The sequence below is a fragment of the Phaenicophaeus curvirostris genome, chromosome 1, assembly GCF_032191515.1.
Source record: "Phaenicophaeus curvirostris isolate KB17595 chromosome 1, BPBGC_Pcur_1.0, whole genome shotgun sequence".
NCBI classification, from domain to species: Eukaryota; Metazoa; Chordata; class Aves; order Cuculiformes; family Cuculidae; genus Phaenicophaeus; species Phaenicophaeus curvirostris.
This window is the reverse complement of record NC_091392.1, coordinates 26,166,629-26,188,211: the sequence shown is the minus strand read 5'-3', so window position 1 is coordinate 26,188,211 and position 21,583 is coordinate 26,166,629. Positions and strand designations below refer to the sequence as shown.

Sequence of the window (21,583 nt, the reverse complement as noted above, 5' to 3'; positions counted from 1 at the left end):
TACAGCGGTGAACCCTTATAGCTTTTACATCAACATACGCCCCGGAGCTGACAAAGGGCTTTGAGAACAGAGCATGGCAAATATCAGCATCTCACTACTCCTCTTTAAAAGTAAATCCCAGCTGGCTAATAGGCATGGCAAGATACGTATGGGTCAGTCTCCGCTCCGAGAAAAATATAACGCAGCTAAAGTGCAGGACTGTTAAATATTTGCATAGTTTTGAAATTAACTAGTTGAGAAAATCTCTTTCTCTTCATCTCAAGGATGTCCAAGTTTCCACGACTGTTCGCGGGGCAGCGATGACTCCGTGTAAACTGCTGTCAGCGCAGGCGGGTGAGGGGGGAGCCCTACAAACGCCTCCCTCGCTCTGGACGTGAAACACAGCTAAAGTTTTCCATCTCCTCGGCGCTCCCCTGCCCTCCGCGCTCCCCCCGCGGTCGGGGCCGGAGGGCGGCGCGGGGAGGACCCTCGCCCCGTCCCCGCCGGTTCCCTGACACGAGCATCCGGGGCCGGGTCCGCCCGCTTCCAGGCTGCCGGGGCAGGGCCGTTTTCCCTTCCCACCCCCGCCGCGAGGTGCCGGGGCTTCTCATCCACCCGAGCCGGCGGCGGGGAGCAGCCCCTGGCCGCCGTCCAGCCAGCGCCCTCGCAGCCGCCTCCCCCGCGGCCGCCCGGGATCCTCCTGCCCCGCTCCCGCGAGTCACAGCGCAGAGACACCCGCGGCAGAGACGCCGGCCGGCCCGGGGCAGCATGTCCGGCACCAAATACGTGGACTCGGAGGTAGGAGCGCCGTGGGAACGGAGCCGCGGGCGCCGGCTGCGGCTCGGACCCCGCGTCCCCCCGGCGAAGGCGCGGGGGCAGCTCGGCGCGGGGCGCGGACACCCGGGCACCTGCGGGGGGCGGCGGGGGGGAGCCGGAGGGCTCGTACCCTGAGGCCGCCACGGGCTGCGGGGCGGCGGGGCAGGACCTGCGGGCGCTGCGGGCGGGGGCCGGAGCGGGCACCGCGACGCCCGTGCGGGGGCCGGCACAGCGAGAGCGGGACGGGGCGGGCGGCGGGGTGGGGGGCGCACGGTGATGCCCGTGCGGGGGGCGGTGCGGGGAGAGCGGACAGCACGATGCGGGCAGTACAGCGAGGGCAGTACAGCGAGGGCAGTACAGCGGGGGGAATAGAGCGAGGGGAATACAGTGCGGGCAATACGGGACGGGCAGTACGGTGCGGGCAGTACGGTGCGGGCGTTGGGGTGGAGGGGGCACGGTGATGCCCGTGCGGGCGTGGGCGGTGTAGCGAGAGCTCTACGGAGCGGGCGGTGCGGTGTAGGCTGCGCGGTGCGGGCGCTGGGACGGAGAAGGCGGTGCGGGAGGGCGCCGCGGGCGGTGCGGAGCAGGGAGGGCGGCGGCCGCGCTCCGCCCCGGGGCAGCGCGGAGGGCGCGGGGCGGCGGCGGGAGGCAGCGCTGGGTCCCGCGGGGGGTTAAATAGCCGCGGCGAGAGCCGCCCCGCAGCGAGGCTCCCGCGCCCCCCGCGGGCCCCGGCGCGCCTCCCCCAGCCCGGCCCCCGGCCCCTCCCGGCCGCGCTCCCTCCCCGCAGGGCTTTCTGTACGCGGCGCCCGTCAGGGAGCAGGGCAACATCTACAAGCCCAACAACAAGATGCTGGCAGACGAGATGAGCGAAAAGCCGCTGCGCGACGCCCACACCAAAGAGATCGACCTGGTCGACCGAGACCCCAAGCACCTCAACGACGACGTGGTGAAGGTGAGGGCGCCGGGGCGAACCGCTTCCCTCCACCTGCTGCGAGAGATGAAGGGACGGGGGACGGGGGGGAGCTCGGATTTATTTATTGAAAGGATAAGGTACAGCAGAGAAGTGGGCAGCGGGCGGGGGCGGCCGGCGGGAGCCCCTCGAAGAGACGCGGCTGCCCCTGCGCTCCCCGCCGCGGGCCATGCGGGAGCCTCCCGGGACAGACCCCTCCCGGCGCAGGGATGCGGGAGCCTCCCGGGAGAGACCCCTCCCGGCGCAGGGATGCGGGAGCCCTTCCCGGGAAAGGCTCCTCCCGGTTCAGGGATGCGGCAGCTCTGTGCCCGGACAGCCCTCCCGGCACCCCGGGGAGCGGGGAGAGTTGCCTGACCTGATGTAACACCGGCTCAGGGATCTTCCTTCCCTCGGGCAGGGAGTATATACATATAGAGACAGGGAAGGGAGCTGGCACCAAAGCCGAGCCCTCTGAGCTCACTGCGCTGCTGGGCACGGTCTGCGGGACAGGTCGCCCTCCCTGAGCCAAGGGGATGCACAAAGCAGAGGTCCTGGTGGACGCTTGGATTTGTTTCCTTGTTCCGTTTTCCTTGGTGTTTTTCCTTCCCTCTAGAAATACTAAAAGGAAATAAGCTAAGCAAAATCTATCTGTGCCCCTGTCTGGATTTTTTTTTTATTGTTGCTGTTTGGGTTTTCAATTCAGAGTTTGCCTGTTTGGACGAATCACCATCGATGGAGATTTTTGCTGGAGTTCAATTCAGTCAGACAAATCACAGAGATTGTTTTTCTCTTAGCAGATGAGTTGCATACTATGCATGTAAAAGTTGAGGATGCTCTCATCTGGTTGTCAGAACTTAGGAAAAACAGGAGTTGCCCAGCTGTAGTGGGTGACTAAGCCACTAAATAGCTTATTTAGTGTCCAGCAGAGTCAGAGTGTGTGCAGTTCACCATGTTTGTTGGTTAGGAAGACCTGCTATTGAAAATGAGAAATATTGCATTATTTCCAGAGAATCAAAAGGTTGGACTCTGGTTCCTGAATGTATGTCAGTTGAATGATTCGTACTATGTGCAGAGAATATAGTAAGGTCGCAAGTAACCCCAAACTCCACTGACTTTAACATAATTTTGAGGTGCTGAATATGGTTACCCATCATGGTGGCTCAATGCTTAGGGTTATGCCTCAGAGCCATTGACAGCTTTGATTTAGAAAGAAAAGACATAGTTTTTATTTCTTTAGGAAGAAAACCATCTATGTACTTAATGGTACAAAACTTGTGTTAAAGTGCTTCATTTTAAAAGTAAGAGAGCAATTGTTTTTTCTTCTATCCATGGGGGAGCAGCTGACTAGACAGGGAATGCAAGAGCTGAAGAATGAGGCTGCATCATGGCTTGTTGCGTACATCAACAGAAGAAGTCCCCAAAGCAACCAAACATTCTGAGGATGAGTCATAGCCCCCAAGCATGTAGGAATTCAGGTGTCCACAAGTTTAGCTAGGGAAAGAAAGATCCAGCTGGGAAAAGAGGGAGACCACTGATGGAAAAAACTCCTAAGGGACTTAAAAGAAACTGAAGTGTACAAAGCTCATCCTGCCCTCTCTGCCTCCTGCAGAGGCAATGATTAAGAAAGTTTCTTACACACAATCATTGAAAATAAAGTTGAAAAGTAAGACTTATAGGAATAAGCAAGCTTTTTAGTTTGCCTTTTCAAAATAATTGTGGACAGACACATTCATTGAAAACTCGCAAACAGCCAGAACACATATATTGCCTTTTTATTAGCAAGAGAGCTCCTGGTAGTGCACATAGTCATATCAAGATACAGGAATGTATCAAATGAGTCTTACGTTAACCACTCAGGATGCTTTTTGCATTGTAAAACCAGCAGCATTTGTAAAAAAATGTGGATGTGGTAAAGAAATATTTTTCTTGTTAATTTCTTTGAGGTTTTATAAGTATTTGAGTCTAATCTGAAAAGAAGAGAGAGGAATTTTGCCATAATTTGAGTTTATTTGGACACTGCATTCGGGTCCAACTTGTTAGAAGTGGCCATAGGGTTCAGACCCTGTACCTAAGTTACAGGCTCAGTGTGTGGGGAAGATACAAAGATTCAGTTACTGCCTTAGCTATCAGTTTGTGGTCCCCTTTTGTCACTTATCTGCCTTTCCTTCTGTTGGAAATCATTCAGACACCAGTACAACAGGAGTCCCCAGTCTCAGTCAGACAGAGGGAAAAAATTGTTCAGTGGTATTGTAAGCCAGAAATATGGTTCAGGCTTAGCTCAATTTTGTTTAGAGCTGTTGCATTTTTCTAGATTCAGAACTTTCTGCATTTTACTCAGCATTTAATGCATTTCTTGCCACTTGACTATGAGGCACAATAGCATGGAAACTGGGGACAAATCAGTCAGCCATGAAACAGAAATGATTAGGCAGAGAACGAGGAATCTGCTCTGTAAGCAGCTCTCTAAAAGGCCTCAGTGTTGTCTGCATTCAAATACTTCCCATAGCACATTTTAAAAATAACCCTTGCTTGTGAGAAGCAGGAGACATGTTCTCTTGGTGTGCAACATGCATCATCTGCACAGCTTCCTCTGCCGCAGATACATGATGCAGGCAGCAACAGGATAGGGGTGCAGGCAAGAGGGTGAGACTCAGTCAAGACCCTTGCATAGAAACTGGACACATGGAGCTAAAACTGTTGCATACTACTTTGCTTACATTTTATCTTCAAATTAGCCACCGAGTAGAAGCTAAGTGCTGAGTGGTTTACAGAAAAGTGGGTCAAGTGGCTGGATTTCTGTTAAGAGAGGGATGGGAATGAGGCTGTACTGAACATGAGGCCTGCAGACAACAGAGTTGGCAGCCCTATGCTGGAGGAAACATGATCTAGTAAAATCACCAATTTTTCCTTCCCGTTCCAATTCCTTCAGCAGGGAGTGGAAAGGAAGAAGTTTCTTCCTCATATGACTGCCCTTATGTGTCACCTCAGCTGGGGGACAACCTACAAGCAACAGTGGTCCCATGCCTTGGGACATTGCCTTGTAAAACCTCACCATCACTATCCAACCGGCTACTCATGCAGGAGGCATTTCATATGTCCTTAACTGAACGATTCTACTTTTGGACTTGTGTCCCACAGTTTTTATATATGTGTGATGAGATGCAACAGACAGCATAGAAAGCTGAACTTTTTTTTCCTCTCATTCGTTCCCCCTTGATGCAGAATTCCCAATGAAAGTGCCTGAAGTTCAGCCTTTGCTCTTCCTGTTTCAGAGTGTGGCTAAATTACAGTCTTCCAACTCTTTGTAGTTTTGAGTTTTTCAATGTATCTGTGATCAAGTCTGCACAAAGTTTGCTGAATTTGAGGGAAGCAGAGGAGAGAAACAGAGTTGCTGCAGCTTGCAGTCCTCAGTGTCTCCTTGCTCAGAATGTGATGGACCTTGTAGCCAACCCTGCAAAGTCTACTCCTTTGGGACTAGTGAAGACCAAATGTGCAGTCACATCTGCAGCCAGATTACAGTTTTTTCCTACGGTGGTGTGCCAGGAAGAAAAGCCTGTGCCTGGTCTACCATCCAAAACATAATTATTATTTTGTTTGAAACAAATGGTGTCTATCTGCTATTTGTTGCATAAGAGTCACTTTCCCTGTGGAAAAAAAATTCAGTACTTGGCTACTGGTGTAAGGATGCAAAGCTTTTGTACCAAGTTTTAAACAGTTCTGTATTTGTGCTTTCCACTTAAAACTAATGCAACCAAGGGCAATTCAGCTCACTGCGAGGAAAAGTCTGGAGTTTCTAGTCAGATGTTGACAAATGCTATAACATCCTTATGTAGACATTAGGGAAGAAAGTATTACTCAGCCATTTTAAAGCCATTTACAGTTTCTGCCTCTTTCTAGTAAAAAGAGAGGATATTTTAAAAGGCAGTTTGCTATATTATTTAGTCTTTCACAGCTACGGTCCCTTCCTGTTGTACGGAGTATGATGTAAGATGCACTGAGAGGTGACTACTCAGAGCACCTTGCATCGCCACACCTGAGGACCTCCTGCGAGGAAAGCAGGTGTTGTCCTTGGCTCTTTTCAGATGGGAAAGGTTAGGCATTGAGGGCTATCACTGTGATGTGGTGTGATAGCACACATCAACCTGGAAGGAACAGAGTTCTGTTCTTCAACACGATAAAATGAGAGAAAAACAGAACTCGGTCAGATGCTTTTTCTGAAACATTAATAACTTTTAGTGTGGCCCTCCTTTCATTGCTTTTAGGTATTGTTAAAAGTCCTATAAAATAGGTAAATGTATAAGTTCAAATACTTTGATATAAATAATGCAAATGTGTGTACATGGTTGTTTCAATCCAAGCTTGTCATCTGAGCCCTTGCTATAAGCAGTGATGAAAGTGATGATTCTGGAGGCAGACTCACATCACAGGCCTAACCATTGGACGAGACAAGCAGTGCTCTCAAAGAGTGTGTTTCTGTCCATTGACAATACATGTAGCTTACACATGACACTTCTACACAACTGCATCTAAATGAAATTATTCTTGAACTTTGTTTCATAATAATGTCCAACTGTGGTTTTTAAATTTGAACTGCAAGAATATTCAAATGTTTTACTTTGGCAATCCACATAATACCATTCTGTTTCAAATATTGCATCCAAGGCTAGTCTACGAGTGAAAGATTAAAAGCTGGAGTTGTTATGAGTGCTGGTTTATGCAAGGAATGAGCAAGGTCTTAGAGTTCTGAAAAGCAGCGTTTTTGCACAAGAGTTAGGAGTTTCCAGGCATGGAATTTCTGAATGTCCATAAGATTACAAATAATAATGGCATTTTTTCTAATGAAAAAAAAAAAAAAAGTGTTTGTGTTTAAGCCCATAGTATTATTAAAGCCTTATGCACTCTTTTCTTGCTTAGCATGACGAACATGACTCATAACTCCATAGCAAAAGGCTCTTTAGATGGCCATGGAAACAAAGCCAACGATTCAGCATGGATGTTCCCTTTGTTAGAATTTATTGGACATTATCTCACATTCAGAGGAGACAGATTTTATTTCTCTTAAACTCAACAGAATTCAGTTACACATTAGAAAATTTTAAGAACAATATGAATTAATTATGTATTTCTTAGCCCAATATATGGTTAGAAATACCATCTTCTGTTGCAGAAAGTATGGACACCTAAAACTGAAAATATTGATATTCAAAATTCTCCATGGGGAAGAAGGATCAACGTGTATAGCAGAGCAGTCTGCCCCTGAGGTCTCCAGTGAGAATTTGATCTTTGTTGTATTTTAGGCAACAGTGAGAAGAAAATACAGATGAACTTAGATGATGCCATAAAATTTGCAATCTCTGGAAAACTGAAGAGATATATAGTTCTGAACTGAGATAAGTTTGTATTTCCCATAGCTCTCAAATACCCTTGTAAGAAACAAACAGGGGGGTAAAATCTGCATCAGCAGTGGAATTTTTGAGCTTTTTGATCCAGAACTACCATCATTCTTTTCCAAACAAACGACAGAAATAAAAAACGTCTTGTACGAAAAAGGATTTTTTATTTTGAAGATGAAAGAAAAGTTATGCAATTTAATTTCATTTATTGGGGAGGCAGGTTTAACTCTGTTAGTCCCTTTCTCTTTTTCTGGCAGATTTCTTATGAAAATGCCTTTTCATGGTTTAAAAAAAACCACTTTGAATTTTATGCGATATCATTCATGTTAGAAATTATGTAATCAGATTACCATTCCAAAGGACAAATAAATTTGTACCACTATCCCCGCTCTCTTGACCATGTTATTAGTAAAATTTGCACCTTATTTTATTCAAAACAGTCAAGGAGCTGTGCTGTAAATGTTAGTTGGGTTGTACAAGGATGGGGTTTGTCTGTAGTTTTCTATTTATCTGAGCCATGTACTTTATTTTCAAATACATAGGAAGTCATAAATTCAGTTTCATAGATAAGAAGTGAGAAGATACTCTCACAGCTGAAGGTGAAAGCATCACGTTCCCTGTCTAGATTCCCACTGTGGTGCATTTATACTCAGAGTTCTAAGAAAGTCTAAGGGAGTCTTATAGGTGGATTGTGACACTTCCTCAACTTTGAAATCCCTTCTCTTTAAGTAGGTGTTACAAAAAAATAAACCAGTTTCCCTTCAAGATCAGGCTAAAATCTCCTGTATACCTTAGCCTTAAAGTCTCCTGTTGTTTTATGAAGTCCATGGTCATAAATCTCTGTTCCAGTGCAGTTTATGACAAGACTAATTTATGTAGACTAATGAGACCTTGATTTTTATGAAATACTAAAGAAATAGTTACCTTGTATTTAAGGATCAGTAACTTAAGATCTTGTACAAGAAAGACAATCTCCTAACAGAAGGAATATAGAGGCAATTTTTTTCCTAAGGAAAAGAGAGGCAGCTGGACATTGCTGCATGCTCATTGTCAGCAGTAAGTATATTCAGGCAGGGATGAGGGAAAAGGTGAGAACAAGCTATAGAGCTTTGCTAAAAAGAATTGAGGCAGTTAATAGGAATGTGTTTGTGGGTGGTATACCTAGTTAAGCGTCTGCTCTTCTTAGATTCCCTTTACAAATGATGAAGAGGAAAAAGTGATTTCCAGATCTGAAGCACCCTCCAAAGGTGCCTGTCTCTCTCCATGCACCACTAAGGAGACTGAGGTCACTATTCCCATTAGTGTCTAAATTTCCCATTATTCCCATTAGTGGCTAAATTTAGGAGGGATGAAGCTAGAGCAAGTTCTGAAAAGTTATAACTAGCAGTACTTTATTACCGTAAGCAGAACTGTAAATATGCATCAAGGGCACACAATATGTGTGCTATAAGCTAGTTATATGTATAAAACAAAATCTAATAAAATAGAACATAATATCTATTTACAGAATACCTTGAATTTATTAGTGTTTTATTTTGTTTCATTGATGTTTCTGGATCCTGGTTAACTCAGACCTCACTGGAATCAACAAAGGAACTCGTGTTATCTTTAGCGTAGTCAAAACTTCACTCCAGTCTTCATGTTCATGCAATATTCTCCCAGCAGCCCAGTTTCCAGGGAGGAAAACAACCACTTTAGTTTCTGAATGCCTATACCAACAACATCAACGTATTTTCCAATGAACATGATATCCCCACCTGCACAGGAAGTTTTGCTGTGTTTCAGAGGAGTGCAGGTGTCTCCTTGAAGTCCTTTCTTCTGCTGGAATAGATAGAGACAAGACAGGCAAGTGCTTCAGGAAGAGATCTCTGGAAAAGTGACTGGTTGCTACAGTGCTGACCCATTGGCATCAGTCACATTTTTCTCATAAGTACTTCTGCAGATTTTTGTGAGCCTGCCTATCTATAAAACACAGCCCATCACCAGGGCTTTTCCGGTATGAAATCAGTAATTCGGCATGGGTAGGGAGCAGAAGGTTGTTCTCTTAGTGATTAGTAGCACATTATTTTTGGCAATTTTTATTGATTTTCACTTTGTGAAATGGTGACCTGCAATCACAACCTTTTTCTAAGTCATGGCTTTATTTAAAATTGTACACAATCCATTTGAGTATTTGCAATGTGTGCTGTAATGGTGACTCCTGACCAGACAGGTTTTCTTCTGACTAGAGGAATATAGTCCTTCAAATCTACTTTCCAACATGAATTTGTTTGTTAAAGCATTGTTGAATTTTCTGGCATACTCTGTAGTACTCAGGAAAGATTCACTATTTCCATCAAGAGATCTGCCAGCAGAACTCTCTTTTCTTGCCATATTATGAAAAGCAGGTTCAGGGAGACAGGCAATGTAATAGAATCATAGGATCATAGAATCACTAGGTTGGGAATGACCTCTAGGATCATCAAGTCCAACCATTCCTATCAACCACTAAACCAAATGCAAATTCATTGGCCGGTTTGAACAAGTAAATAGGGTGAAACAGTTCTATTTGCTTGTTCAGGGTTTCATTTGCCTTGGAATTACTTGTCGTTTTTCTGGATTTAACAAGCCAAAAACTTTCCTAGCCATCTGCACTCATGGCATCTTTTCCTGTGCTGAGGAATGCATGTTGTGCCCACTGATCTGGCCGGTCCCCAGAAATGCAGTATCCTCTGAAGGCAGAGTTCAAGGTTGACAGGCAGAGCCTTACACTGCTGCAAACCCAGTCTAGAAAGTCTCTCGAGGTTCTCCTGTTAGGAACTTGCCACCATACCAAAAGTCAAGGTGATTCCTTGTCTTCTGATGGAATTTACCCCATCTCTGGTCACTGCTGGATGCTCACGTTTTGTAGTCACACTGAGGCTCATATAAATACTCTGAAATAGAACAAATTTTGCCTTTGTAACACACCTGACAACACCTAATGTGTGCTGTTGAAAACGATGATTAGTGAGAAAGCAGAACACCTAGGCATCACAAAGCTCGATGTTTTCAGGAACAAAGTAGCAGTTTCTCTAGTAACTGCAGGTAAACATTTGCCAGATGGAGATTACGTAGTGCTGTCAAAAGGGTGAATGATTTCTTACAGTAGGAATGATGAAGACACTGTTCAAATTCCTGTAATACCATACAGCCAAGGCATGGATGTGAATCCGCAGGGAGAGCGCTGGACCCCTTTGCAACAGTAAGAACTGAGTGTCCTCCCATTCTTCTTTCACGTAGGCCTTGCAGCCTTGAGGTGCTACTGCATGCTACATCCCACACCTTCAAAACAGTGAAGCACCCTGGTCTCTGAGAGAGGAGGGAAGAGAGAAGAGCAGATTTACCCCTGTTAGTCCCAGCACCTCCCATGCACTTTCTCTTGGATTCAGTAGAACAAACTAATAAGCTTTCTTCTCATTTTGTTATAAACAGTGGTAGTGATCAGGGAGAGAAGAATTAGCAGATGTAAAAACATGATATTTCAAAAGTCAAGGAAACACTTAGAGGTTTAGCTGATATCACTGATTTAGTAGAATTATTGAGAGCTTATTGTTTAGGGTGTTTTTGCTTCTGCTGTCATGTCTTTGTTTTCCAAACACTGTAATTGTGTTAATTTTTAATTTTCAAATAATGATATCATATGCTCACGCATTTTGTAGTTTTCAGTAACATTCATCACGGCTTTCTCCAAAGCTGGTGCTGCACCTGTCCTGAATATCATCTCCCAAATGTGACTCATGATCTTTTGTACATTTTCTTCTAATGAATGTTTATTTAAAGGACATTGAATGTTTTGGGAAATTTTACAAATTGAATTTATCACAACAGAAAAAATAGCATATCTGCTTTTTTTTCTGTATGTCTCTTACAAGGATACAATATAATCTGGTGAAACAATGTTCTACTTACAGTCTTGGTATCAGGGAAAAAACTATTTAAAATCAGCACTGGGTAAGCAGTAAAGATAGTTTCCATACTCTGTGCTGAAAATGTAAAGAAAACTAGCTTGTGACTCCTTATTGTATAAATATGTATTCAGACTTGACCACAGCCCTGGTCTGGCAGACTACGTAAGTATATTGACATCAGTGGGACAGTTCACATTTTTTAGGTTGCACGCATATTTAAGTGGTTTGCTTGATTGAAGATACCAGTGATCAATCAAAAGAAATCCAATAAGGATCTGAGCTTCTCTTCACTGACTCCAAAAAGAATTTGTGGCGCTCAAAAATGTAGACATCCTCAGCGCTTGTTTGGGTTCCTCCTTAGTGGAGCAGGGATGGTGCCTGTCTGTGCAATCTGCATGCTGTGAGCACACAGATAGAATGCACGAAGACTTGAATGATTATAGTTAGAATCACAAAGAAGTAGACTAAGTCTAAGCTCCCATTGGCGTTCATTTTTTTTTTCTCATAGACCCAGTACAGCAAATTTTTCTCTGTAATGACTATTATATACCTCAAAGAACAAACTTTTGAGGAGCACAGCGGGTAAGTAGGTGATTTGAGGTTGACATTTAGCACACGTTTCCATCCTGCTGGGTTTTAATGCAGCAAGGTCAACAGATCAACTATTTTCATATATAAAGCTTATATTTTTGAGACAGCTGGGGTTTTTTTAAGAAAAAAACCAGTAACTTCACACTGCTTAGCTTTTGTAATTTATTATTTCTTTCTTTAAACAAACTGAAAGAAAAGAAGACAAATTCCCCATACCATTTCCCTTTCTTGTAATACATCTGTTCTAGAATCAAAGCAGGTTCCTTAATTTCCTGATAGAAGTTTAATAAACATATGCAAAGCAAAAGAAGTGATAATTCTCATAGCAGAATCAGATGAAAGCTTCGAGCATTGTGAAAACTGACTTTACCAAACTGAATAGTAGGAAACAAAGAATAGCTGAAGCCAGGAAGTGTATTGTAGGCATGGAATACAAGTTGATAGTGTTTAACAGCTTTGGCTAAAACAGAAGGCTACAGCGAGTTATTAGCACACTTTAGAGGGTCAAAAGAAATTTCCTTTACTTCTCTCCTTGTCACAAGTGAATGTGCCCATATTTTCATTAGCTTGGTGAATAAGTCAACGTGATTTCACAGCACACCATGACAGCACTGGAGGAACAAATGGCACGCTGAACATGCAGTTTACTGAACGAGACCTGTGCCTAACCTAAGCATTCCATCATTTAAATAAAACAAACTTCTTTACAGATTTGCGTGCATGTGTAATGCTTGTCAAGAGCGGCTTTGAAAACAATACACTAAAAAAAGATATGTCATCTTTGCAAGACAGTTAGGTTCATTTCCAGAAAACAGAGTGTCTTTCTTCCCTAGGGACATATTTCTGACCACTTCTCTTTCTCCCATCAGCCCTATTTTTACTTTACTTAGTTCATTTGGACTCCTGTTATTAGCCTGATGACACTCACCATCACTGAGTACTACTGAACTACTGAAGCAGAGGGCAGTTACAGGAGATATTGAGGAGTGATGTAAATGTAACCCACAGCAAGAGAAAATGCATCCAGTCACCTATTCCTTCCATTGCTTGGGGAGGACTGATCTCTGTGATTTAAAAACAGGATCTTTCATGGGAGTGGTTCAGTGCAGGAAGAATCTGGGTAATATCTCAGTTCCTGCAGTGTAAGGACTTATCTCTACTGCCTGAACAGCGAAATAAATAGAGCCTTTCCCAGCCAGTGGGTCTGTACGTGATCTGTTAGCAGCTGAGAAGTAGAAGAGCCCAGATTGCTTCCACTCTTTGCCTGTCTTTATTTAGACTGTACACTGCTGCGGATAAGTCTGGATTTGGACAGCAGCTCTGCAGAGGTTTGCGTTCTAGTCATAGCTGGACTCTCCTGACATGTATGTAGTTTTGTAATGTTCTTATGGCTTTCAGGGAGATAACAGCTTCATGTTAACACTGTATTCAGCAGTGAGTTTTTAAGAGTTTTTCCTGTCTTTTCACTCTCAAGTTCAGTTTGATATCTCCGTTACTGAAACTGGAGCAGTGTGAAACATGGAACTTCAGTAATGAAAATGGGAAAGATAACGGCAGTGAGACATCAGCTATGGTTTCTATTGCACCATCTCTTCAGCTTCTGTGCATTGGTAGAGACAGTCTAAGAGCTCTTGAAATTACTCCAAAAAAGTAATCTCTTGACAACTGTTGGTGGCACAAATACACTGTTATTATCATCTAACAGATAGTTTGATTCCTGAGTACTTTTAGGACAACTGTGTATGACTTGAGATGGGAAATACTGGCCAAAGATCTATCAAGGATGTTCTAATATTAGCATCATCTGCTGGAATGAGACAGGGCTGTCCATCTGGAAATGTTATATAGCATGATTCTTTTGTCAGCTCCCCGGGAATAAGTCCATGGACATCTTTAGCCTGCACAACAGGCTGAAAACATTAGTTACTGGGAATCATGATTAGAGAAAGTTTACTATTTGATTTACAAACCAATGAGTTTACTGGTTCCCATTTTTCAGTAAAGCATTCATTAAATGAATTATTTTGAAAGGAATCAAATTATGGACCAGTCTTCCTACTTATCTTAAAAGTTCTAGGAAATTCACATTGACCTATGGTTTCTTTTTACATGCCAAAAATATGCTTTGCTTATAAAAACAAGGTCGCACTTAGCTAACTTAAAGATGTAACCATGAAATGCTGATGAATCTCCATGCAAATGCTGAGATATGACATTTCCCTTACCAGCCAGCTGAAAAAAAGACAAGGTAGGCTCCATCACAACTGAACTGAATAAGACTTTAGGCATGACCCTGAATAGCCCTTGATGCACTAAACTGCTGTATGGTGCCTGTCTGCACAAACTGGCCCTGCCAATGATTACAACATCAGCTGGTAGGAAGCATACAATAAAATGCCAGAAATTTTAGATTAGTGGGCTGTGTTCAGCCTGAGACAAAAAAAATATGTAGTCTTTCTATAGTACCATTTTTTGAGAAGCAATTTATTTTTTTTTTTTATTGCTGTAATCATCTTGGGGTTAGCTATCATCTGCATATTTTTATTATCTGATTTCAGGGCAAACATCAATAATAAGCCAAGAACACCCATTTGCTTTGAAAATGAGCTAACATGGGATATAGACTATAGACTAAAAGAAAAACAGCTGCAGAAATAGATAATATATGTATGCTTACGTCTTCCAGAAAGAAAATACACCCTCTTCGTGATCTCAGGCATACGTTTTTCCAACATTTGTACTCAGTTGAATGAGATAGATTTCAGTGAACAATATGCAGATCTTGAAATCATCTTTTTTTGTTGCGGGGGGCGGGCAGGCAGGAATAGACATAAGGCAGTTAGAAGTCATCATCAGTAGATATTATTGACTTCTCCGTGTAGAATGAAGCCAGCTTGATATTAGGCATTAAAGATAATTGAGATCACGATTTCTTCCCAAAGGCTTTTGAGCCCTTCAGGTAAATTGGATGTAGACTGTACAGTTTTGCTTTGGAATTATGTTTTGGTTGAGGACTCAACAGGAGAGACAGAGGAGTTTTTTTCCAATGTTTCTGTATATTTTAGATTAAAAGAAGTGATTGTGAGTCATTTCCTACAGTATAAGGAATACTTATACTGAATGTATGTTTATATATATATATTCACCTCTTTCCAGCATTCTAAGGAACTGTTGCCTGAGTTCCTGTGGCCACTAGCCCATGTCATACTTATCCTGCTCCTGTAAGTCTTCACTTCTGGCAGCAGTATCATCTGACTTTAGGATCCAGTCCCAGAAATACAAGCTCTGTTTTTTCTCTTTTATCTGATTTAAACAGGTATTTCATTTCTTGCAGAAGAATAGTGTTGTGGTGTTCTTTGTCCTGTTGAATGCAGTACCACAACTGGTTGTGCTGAGTACATGAAATATCCTGTGTTGTGGGTTATATCAAACACATGTTTGTATGACATGCAGCTGTATCATCATCACAATTCTGTTAGTTTTCTAACAGAAATGTTTTGACAATTAAGCTTCCTGAAAAGCTCAGTATTTCAACAGAGTGGTAAAATATGCCTGTTGGAATGCGCTGCTTCCTTAGGTGACTTTTCGAATGATGTGTGAATAGTCAAAACTATGAAATATGTGGAAGAGTGTGTTCCTTCTAAATATTAATATGTTGGCCTGGCCATGTCTTTCATGCACAGAATGTTATCACATAAACAGGATAGGTTAGAACAGAATGGCTCTAATGTGAAGAGCCTTCTCACATATAGTAATAAGATGAAAGAGGTCCCTTTCAGACTAAGAAGCAGCTCCACCTTTTGCAGATCTAAACCCAACATTTTTTTTTTTTTGGACTATTAAGAACTATCTATGCCTGTTTCAAAATTTAAATTACTAGCCTCACCATTTTTTCACTGTCAGAATTCAGCAGTGCTATACAAGGCATGATGAGAAAATTAGGATGGATAACACATTTTATTGATGCATTCTTGAGGTGTGTAGAAAGTCAAAGCAATGGCTGCATTTATTCCAGTTGTAGAGACATGAAATGCTTTTTGGCCATGAAAGCATGATGGTTCTATTCACCTGGTTCATCCCTTAAGTAGACCTCAAGGGCCCTCCACACCCTTAGGCCTTTAGGAGATGAGGAAAATGTATTGTGGGCAGTTTGTCTTCTTCTAGAAGTTAGGTGTCTAATTTTGAGTTAACCATTGAGGCTTCCTGATAATCACTGGAAAAAGATAGTCCTTGAAAAGATTCTTGGCTTTAATGATGTGTTAAAATGTGGGTCAAATCATGTTGGGATGTAGGAAGTACGTACTTTGGTGTTTTGTTGCAGGGGACCATTGCTCTCCAGGAAAAGGATTTCTGGAATCCACCCATGATGAGAACATCTGACTGACCTGACTTTGTGTTCTTTGCTGCAGATTGATTTTGAAGATGTGATTGCTGAGCCAGAGGGGACACACAGCTTTGATGGGATTTGGAAGGCCAGTTTTACCACCTTCACTGTAACGAAATACTGGTTTTATCGTTTACTGTCAGCAATCTTTGGCATTCCTATGGCTCTCATCTGGGGCATCTACTTTGCCATTTTGTCATTCCTGCACATCTGGGCAGTGGTGCCGTGCATAAGGAGCTACCTGATTGAGATCCAGTGCATTAGCCGCGTCTATTCTATCTGCATCCACACGTTCTGCGATCCACTGTTTGAGGCCATAGGCAAAATGTTCAGCAGCATCCGAGCCACAGTACGGAAAGAGATTTGAGGGACATTTCAAGGAGAGCCATCAGCCTAGGAAAGGGGTGAGGGGGGTTGTGTTGTTTGAAGTGTTTTGGTGCCAAGTTTCATGTTTCCCAAAGCAACATACAGCAACTGGTGGTGGATATACTGGCCCAAAACAAAGAATCACTTGCTCAGTTTCTTAATCGACTGTTTATTCTTACTGGACTACTTGCCTTTTTTTTTTTTTCCCTTTCTTCCTTTTCCCCCTTCAGCCTGCATTTCAAACTAACCTTAAATGGCTCTTCTTCCATGCCAGCTGTATATCATTTCTCTGGCTGTTCAATTCAGAGACTGGAGTGCTATTGGTTGCCTTTTTATCTTACCCTTCATTCCTTATGAGATAAATCCACAGTGATACTGAAGAATGACAAAAATGCTTTCCATCACTATAAAGCCATTCATTTTATTGTGGCCAGAGAGCACAGAGCTGTTGCAGCAGAATGAACGTGACCAGCTGGCAGGTTTTAGCAGAATGTTCTTTTTCAATTGGACTGTCAGTTGACTGCAGCTGTTTACAGTCGTGATCAGATATGGTGCACTATGAATAAATTAGTAAAGTAAACAAATTACTGAACTAATATATGGCCCAAAAATCTAACATTTTATCGGGCTGGAGACATTGGCATCTGAAAGCTTTTCATATGCGTAAAAAGCTTCAGTCAGTGCCTTTCTGTGTCATTCTCTCTTCAAAGTTTGCATCCAGTCATTCCTCAACCTTTACTAGGGTTGCAGAAACAAACTGCAGTTGAGAACTAAAGCTAGTTATGATGGAAATGTTTTCCTGACTGTGACTTATGACACGTCCCTTAAGGAGCATTTAGGTGCTTCTCTCATAGGCTTCTTTTTCTTTTTGCAATGTATTGATATAAATACGTATCACAGGTATGCCAGAGATACCCCTGCATTACAAGAAAAATGAAGGTGTGCCAAACACAAGCCACATGAGGCCAAGGAGGAGCTGCCCCTGCAAGAAACTTCTCTATCAGCTTTCATAGCTTCCCTATCAGCAGAAGTCAGCATGCCCCTGGCATGCAGATTTTTTTCAGGAGAACTGACTTCGCAAAGTCTAAACCAATCCATCACAAGAGATGGTTTAGAAACTTCACATTCGTGGGTTTGTTTGTTCATTTTTAGCTGAGCTGCAACAGGAGGAAGTCTTAAACAGAGGGTGTTGTGTGAAACTACCATGTTGCAAAGTGCAAGGCCCAGAAAGCAAAACCTTTGCAACATGTTCTGATGCTGTGACCTGCAGGAGTTTTTTTCCCTCATGATAGTACTGTGTTCAGAGGTGCTCTCTGCATCCTCATATGGTTTGCGTGAAGCGTTTGTAAAAATAGTCGTGAGGCCAATCAGGTTTATTGTAAGCCAACCGAGGGCCTGAGCCTGCTCCAGTTGAGATACCCAGCAAACCAGTTCTTGACCTCAGAGAGTCCAAGATTTGGCCCTTGGGATGAGCATGGAGCTGTCTGGTACACCTACAGCTTTTGTATTTAGTGCTGATATTTCACATATTGCTTTACCTAACACGGGAGTGCCTTAAGTTCAATTACTGCCAAAGCATTGAAAACTTAAGGAAATGCTGCATTTTTTAAGGGGGGGGTGGGGGGCAAGGGCAAGGGTGCACAAAAAAGTTACAAAGCTATTAACTACTATTGTTTGCATTTAAAACAGACACTGGTATGGATATAGTTTTATGTTTTTCTATGTACATAATGAAGAGTGTACTATTATAGATTTTTTTTCAGTCTTAAAAACAAGCGAGATTGTATACAAGAAATATTTTATCTTTTTATGAGGAAAATCACTCTGAAGAAAACCTTCTTGATTTACCATATAAACTGTATATCCTGAAAGATGTCTGTTCACTTAGTTATTAGTCCTTAATCCATTACATTGCTGATCTAAGACATTTACATTTGTACACTTACAGATATAACTGACACTTTTTTTTTAAATCTGCATGTACATTAATGACTACAATAAAAAGATGTTTATTGGTAGCTCCTGTCTGACTTCTTTTTCCTAGAGAGTCATGTGAACAAATCTCATGTTACTAGGAAGAAAAGCCCAACATTTCTTGATAAAGAAACAGAAATCAATGTCATTGGTTTCTCAAGAAAGCAAGCACAAAACAGTCTTGATTTGTGGTTCAGGATCTGGATCAGGAAGGTTCTTCCCCCAAAAAAATGACATTTTTCTCCCCAGTAAATTTTTTGGTTGCTAAATAAGTGTTAGTAGGACTAATGAATTCAGCATTAAATAGGGAGCCTAAGCTGGTTTAAATGCTTAATGATGACTAATTCCTTTGATTTCTTGTTTCTCAGTTTCCTTACATCTCTGATTTGGATAATGATGTTTACTTGTAGATTATTTTAATATTCAGTAAACAGAATGATACCCTAATACAATGACCTGCTTATAGTTCATGTTATGTAAAAGTCTTTGGGCATATAAAGTTCAGTCCTGGATTGTCCTGATAGCTCTTCAGTTAAAATTGTTCAAAGGTTTTGTTTTGAATCCAGTGGAAACAGTATTGTTCCTAATAAAAGCTCATTAGCCTAAGCGTTTAATGTATGGGAATAGGGGAATGACAGCTTTTATCCAGCCGTGTATAGACCTAACTTGTGACAGGGCAGTTCTTTTCTGTGGCGTTTACACAATACCTGTCACACCATTCCTCTAGTACACAAAAGCTCAACAAAGTGAGCTATTACATTTTGGCCTACAAATCTATTAACTGTGTTTTAAGGTTCAGATGGCAGATACTACACTTAAGGTAATCAGTCACGTGTTTTCTAATAGCAGCATGGTGCATTTAGTGGTAGTTAATAGTCCAATATTAGCAAATAGTACTTTGAATTGAAAATTTGAATTGTTTTAAAAGGTAAAAGGGAGGTTGTAACGTGAAAGTAAAGCTAATGAGCAATTCATTATTCAAAACCAGCTTGCCTTTCCGAAGAGCCTGATAGATTCAGGACAGATACATCTATTCATTTGAACAATTTATAATGGCACATCTCCAAGACTGTTCATGGGAAAGACATGCAAATTCACCCTGCAGTTGCACTGTCTCTGATGCTTCGCTGGGCAATGGTCACAGGTCTGTGCTGTAGGTGAATCTCATGCTCCTCCCAGGCTTTCAGTGCAATGACACTCATGATCAGCAACACAACCGTGTATACCCCATAGCAAGATTCAGGGTTGTCTGCTAGAGGACTAGACATTAGCTGTTAGACAATGTCGTCAAGCAATGTCCTGTCATGGTTATAAATGTGATCTACATAGTCTTACACTGCTAGATATGAAAGTCAGTGTCATAAGCTGCTTCAGGACCTGTGAGTTCAGGTAGGCTCAACATCACTTTTTCCACCTGCCAGAAAACTTTCTTAGCTGTCATTCTTCTTATCCTCTGAGCCACCAGTCCTTAAACTGTGTCATGTAATGCAAAATGTTTTCCTTTGAACATGCTGAGACATCTGGGGCAGCTGGACACTCCAGTTAAAACCAGCTGGAGCACTTGAGTTTTGAGAAATGACACAGTGTGAACTGCTTGGCTGGGTTGTTCATCCCTCTGAACTTAATTGTTTAAGAACAAACTAAGTACAGTATTTTTTTTTAAATATATTTATTGGAATGATAATGAGATATAATTACCATAGGTTTTTTGTAATGATGGAGTGTTTCAATAGCTGCACCCAAGCTACATTTTGATCCTCTCTTAGGCTAAACTAGAACTGTTTCCTTGTTTGCTCAGCTCCTGAGTAGGGGAAAAGAGGCACAGAATAAAAGTCTCTGCTGAGCTAGACACCTTTGCCATCTTAATTTGTGTCTTACAAACCTTAACTCTTTTACTTTGTGTGATCTGACACTGGGACACCATACAATACAGGTTACGTTATTTTTCTTGCTTTCTGGGGAATTTTTAATTAAAATTTCAATTGTATAATCCAACTAGCAGATCCTATTGTCAAAATGCTTTTCATTATTATGGCCTTCTGGAAGCACAGTGGTAAAATGTTGTACATTTGATAACTATGACAATATATGAATGCACAGTATTCTCCCTAGATTTGTAGCTGCTTTTACTAAGAATGCCAAAAGTGGGCAGAGAGTGGTTAGACCCAGTACAAGCCTGTGTCCTCACTTGCAGTCAAGGCACATTTTAGTGTTGATTCGAGACATAATTCACAGAAGGCCCTAGGCTCAGTGCCAGTACGTAATTTATTTTTGTCCTGAGAACCTGAATTTATATAACCCTACAGACACCTGTATTTCCTTGGCACATAATTGTCAGTAAAACTCACTGTAAGAGTGCCCACATCACACCTACACATCACTGAGATGTACAAACAAGATTTCCCCCTGGCTGCCTTCTGCAGGAAGTGGAGGTGGTTACCAAGGCATCTCTAACAACAGCTAGGAAATAATGCATCTCGGAGTCTTGTAGTCTAGCATCTCACTCCTTGAAATAGAGGAGGGTTAAACTGCACTCACATCTCACTGCACTACCATGTAAACTTAAGCTGCTCAGTGTGCTGACTACTAGGAGTACAATTTTTATAAGCCCAGTTCTCCTTGTGTGCTATGCAGGAGCTAACCATACGCCCCTAATGTGGCATGATGATTTCCAGGAGGTGCCAGATTGCCTTAAAGGCACTATCTGAGCCTTGTGACACTATTACTGGTCTGAAGTCTTCAGAATGTAGATTTTTCTTCCATCAAGCAGTCATCAGTGCAGAGGGGAATAAAGGCGTTATGGTCTCCAGTTCTAGCATTTCTAGAGATAGTTTTCCACCCTGAAAGACAAGAGACCCAGGCTGAGGGTTGTTCTGTTTCTGCAGACTGACAGCAGCTCACAAGGGTTGTTTTAGCACCCATGGATTAACTTAAATCTAAGGTCGTAGATGTGACCTTCTCAGTTTATCACTTCTCTGAACCTCTAACTACGATGGAGCGCCCCTACAGTGCATCTAAGCACCAATAATCTCTCACTGGATAGTTTTTCCGAGCTACAAAATGCTTTACACCACAGTATTAGCTCAGAGGAACCCTAAAGGACCAAGCGATCTGCAGTTTTGTAACTTTTTGGCAGCTATGAGAATATAGGCATTCATCTGTGACTGTTACTCATCAAAACATTCAGTCAGCCCATCTCCAG

At 42.4% G+C, this 21,583-nt stretch overlaps 1 protein-coding gene across 1 annotated transcript; it reads left to right on the top strand.

Annotated features, from left to right (window-relative positions):
* The first annotated feature begins 544 nt into the window (after positions 1-544).
* On the top strand, positions 545-18,425 carry CAV1 (caveolin 1). The gene is made up of 3 exons (XM_069851056.1): positions 545-777; positions 1,583-1,747; positions 16,067-18,425. The coding sequence occupies exons 1-3, from the start codon at positions 748-750 to the stop codon at positions 16,406-16,408; spliced, it is 537 nt and encodes a 178-aa protein (XP_069707157.1). The 5' UTR covers positions 545-747; the 3' UTR covers positions 16,409-18,425.
* The last annotated feature ends 3,158 nt before the right edge of the window (positions 18,426-21,583 follow it).

Excerpts from the sequence above, each read along its gene's own strand:
- CAV1 (XM_069851056.1), top strand. The coding sequence starts at position 748 with ATGTCCGGCACCAAATACGTGGACTCGGAG. Across the intron at positions 778-1,582 it reads CCAAATACGTGGACTCGGAG|GGCTTTCTGTACGCGGCGCC; the intron begins GTAGGAGCGCCG and ends CCCTCCCCGCAG. Across the intron at positions 1,748-16,066 it reads TCAACGACGACGTGGTGAAG|ATTGATTTTGAAGATGTGAT; the intron begins GTGAGGGCGCCG and ends TCTTTGCTGCAG.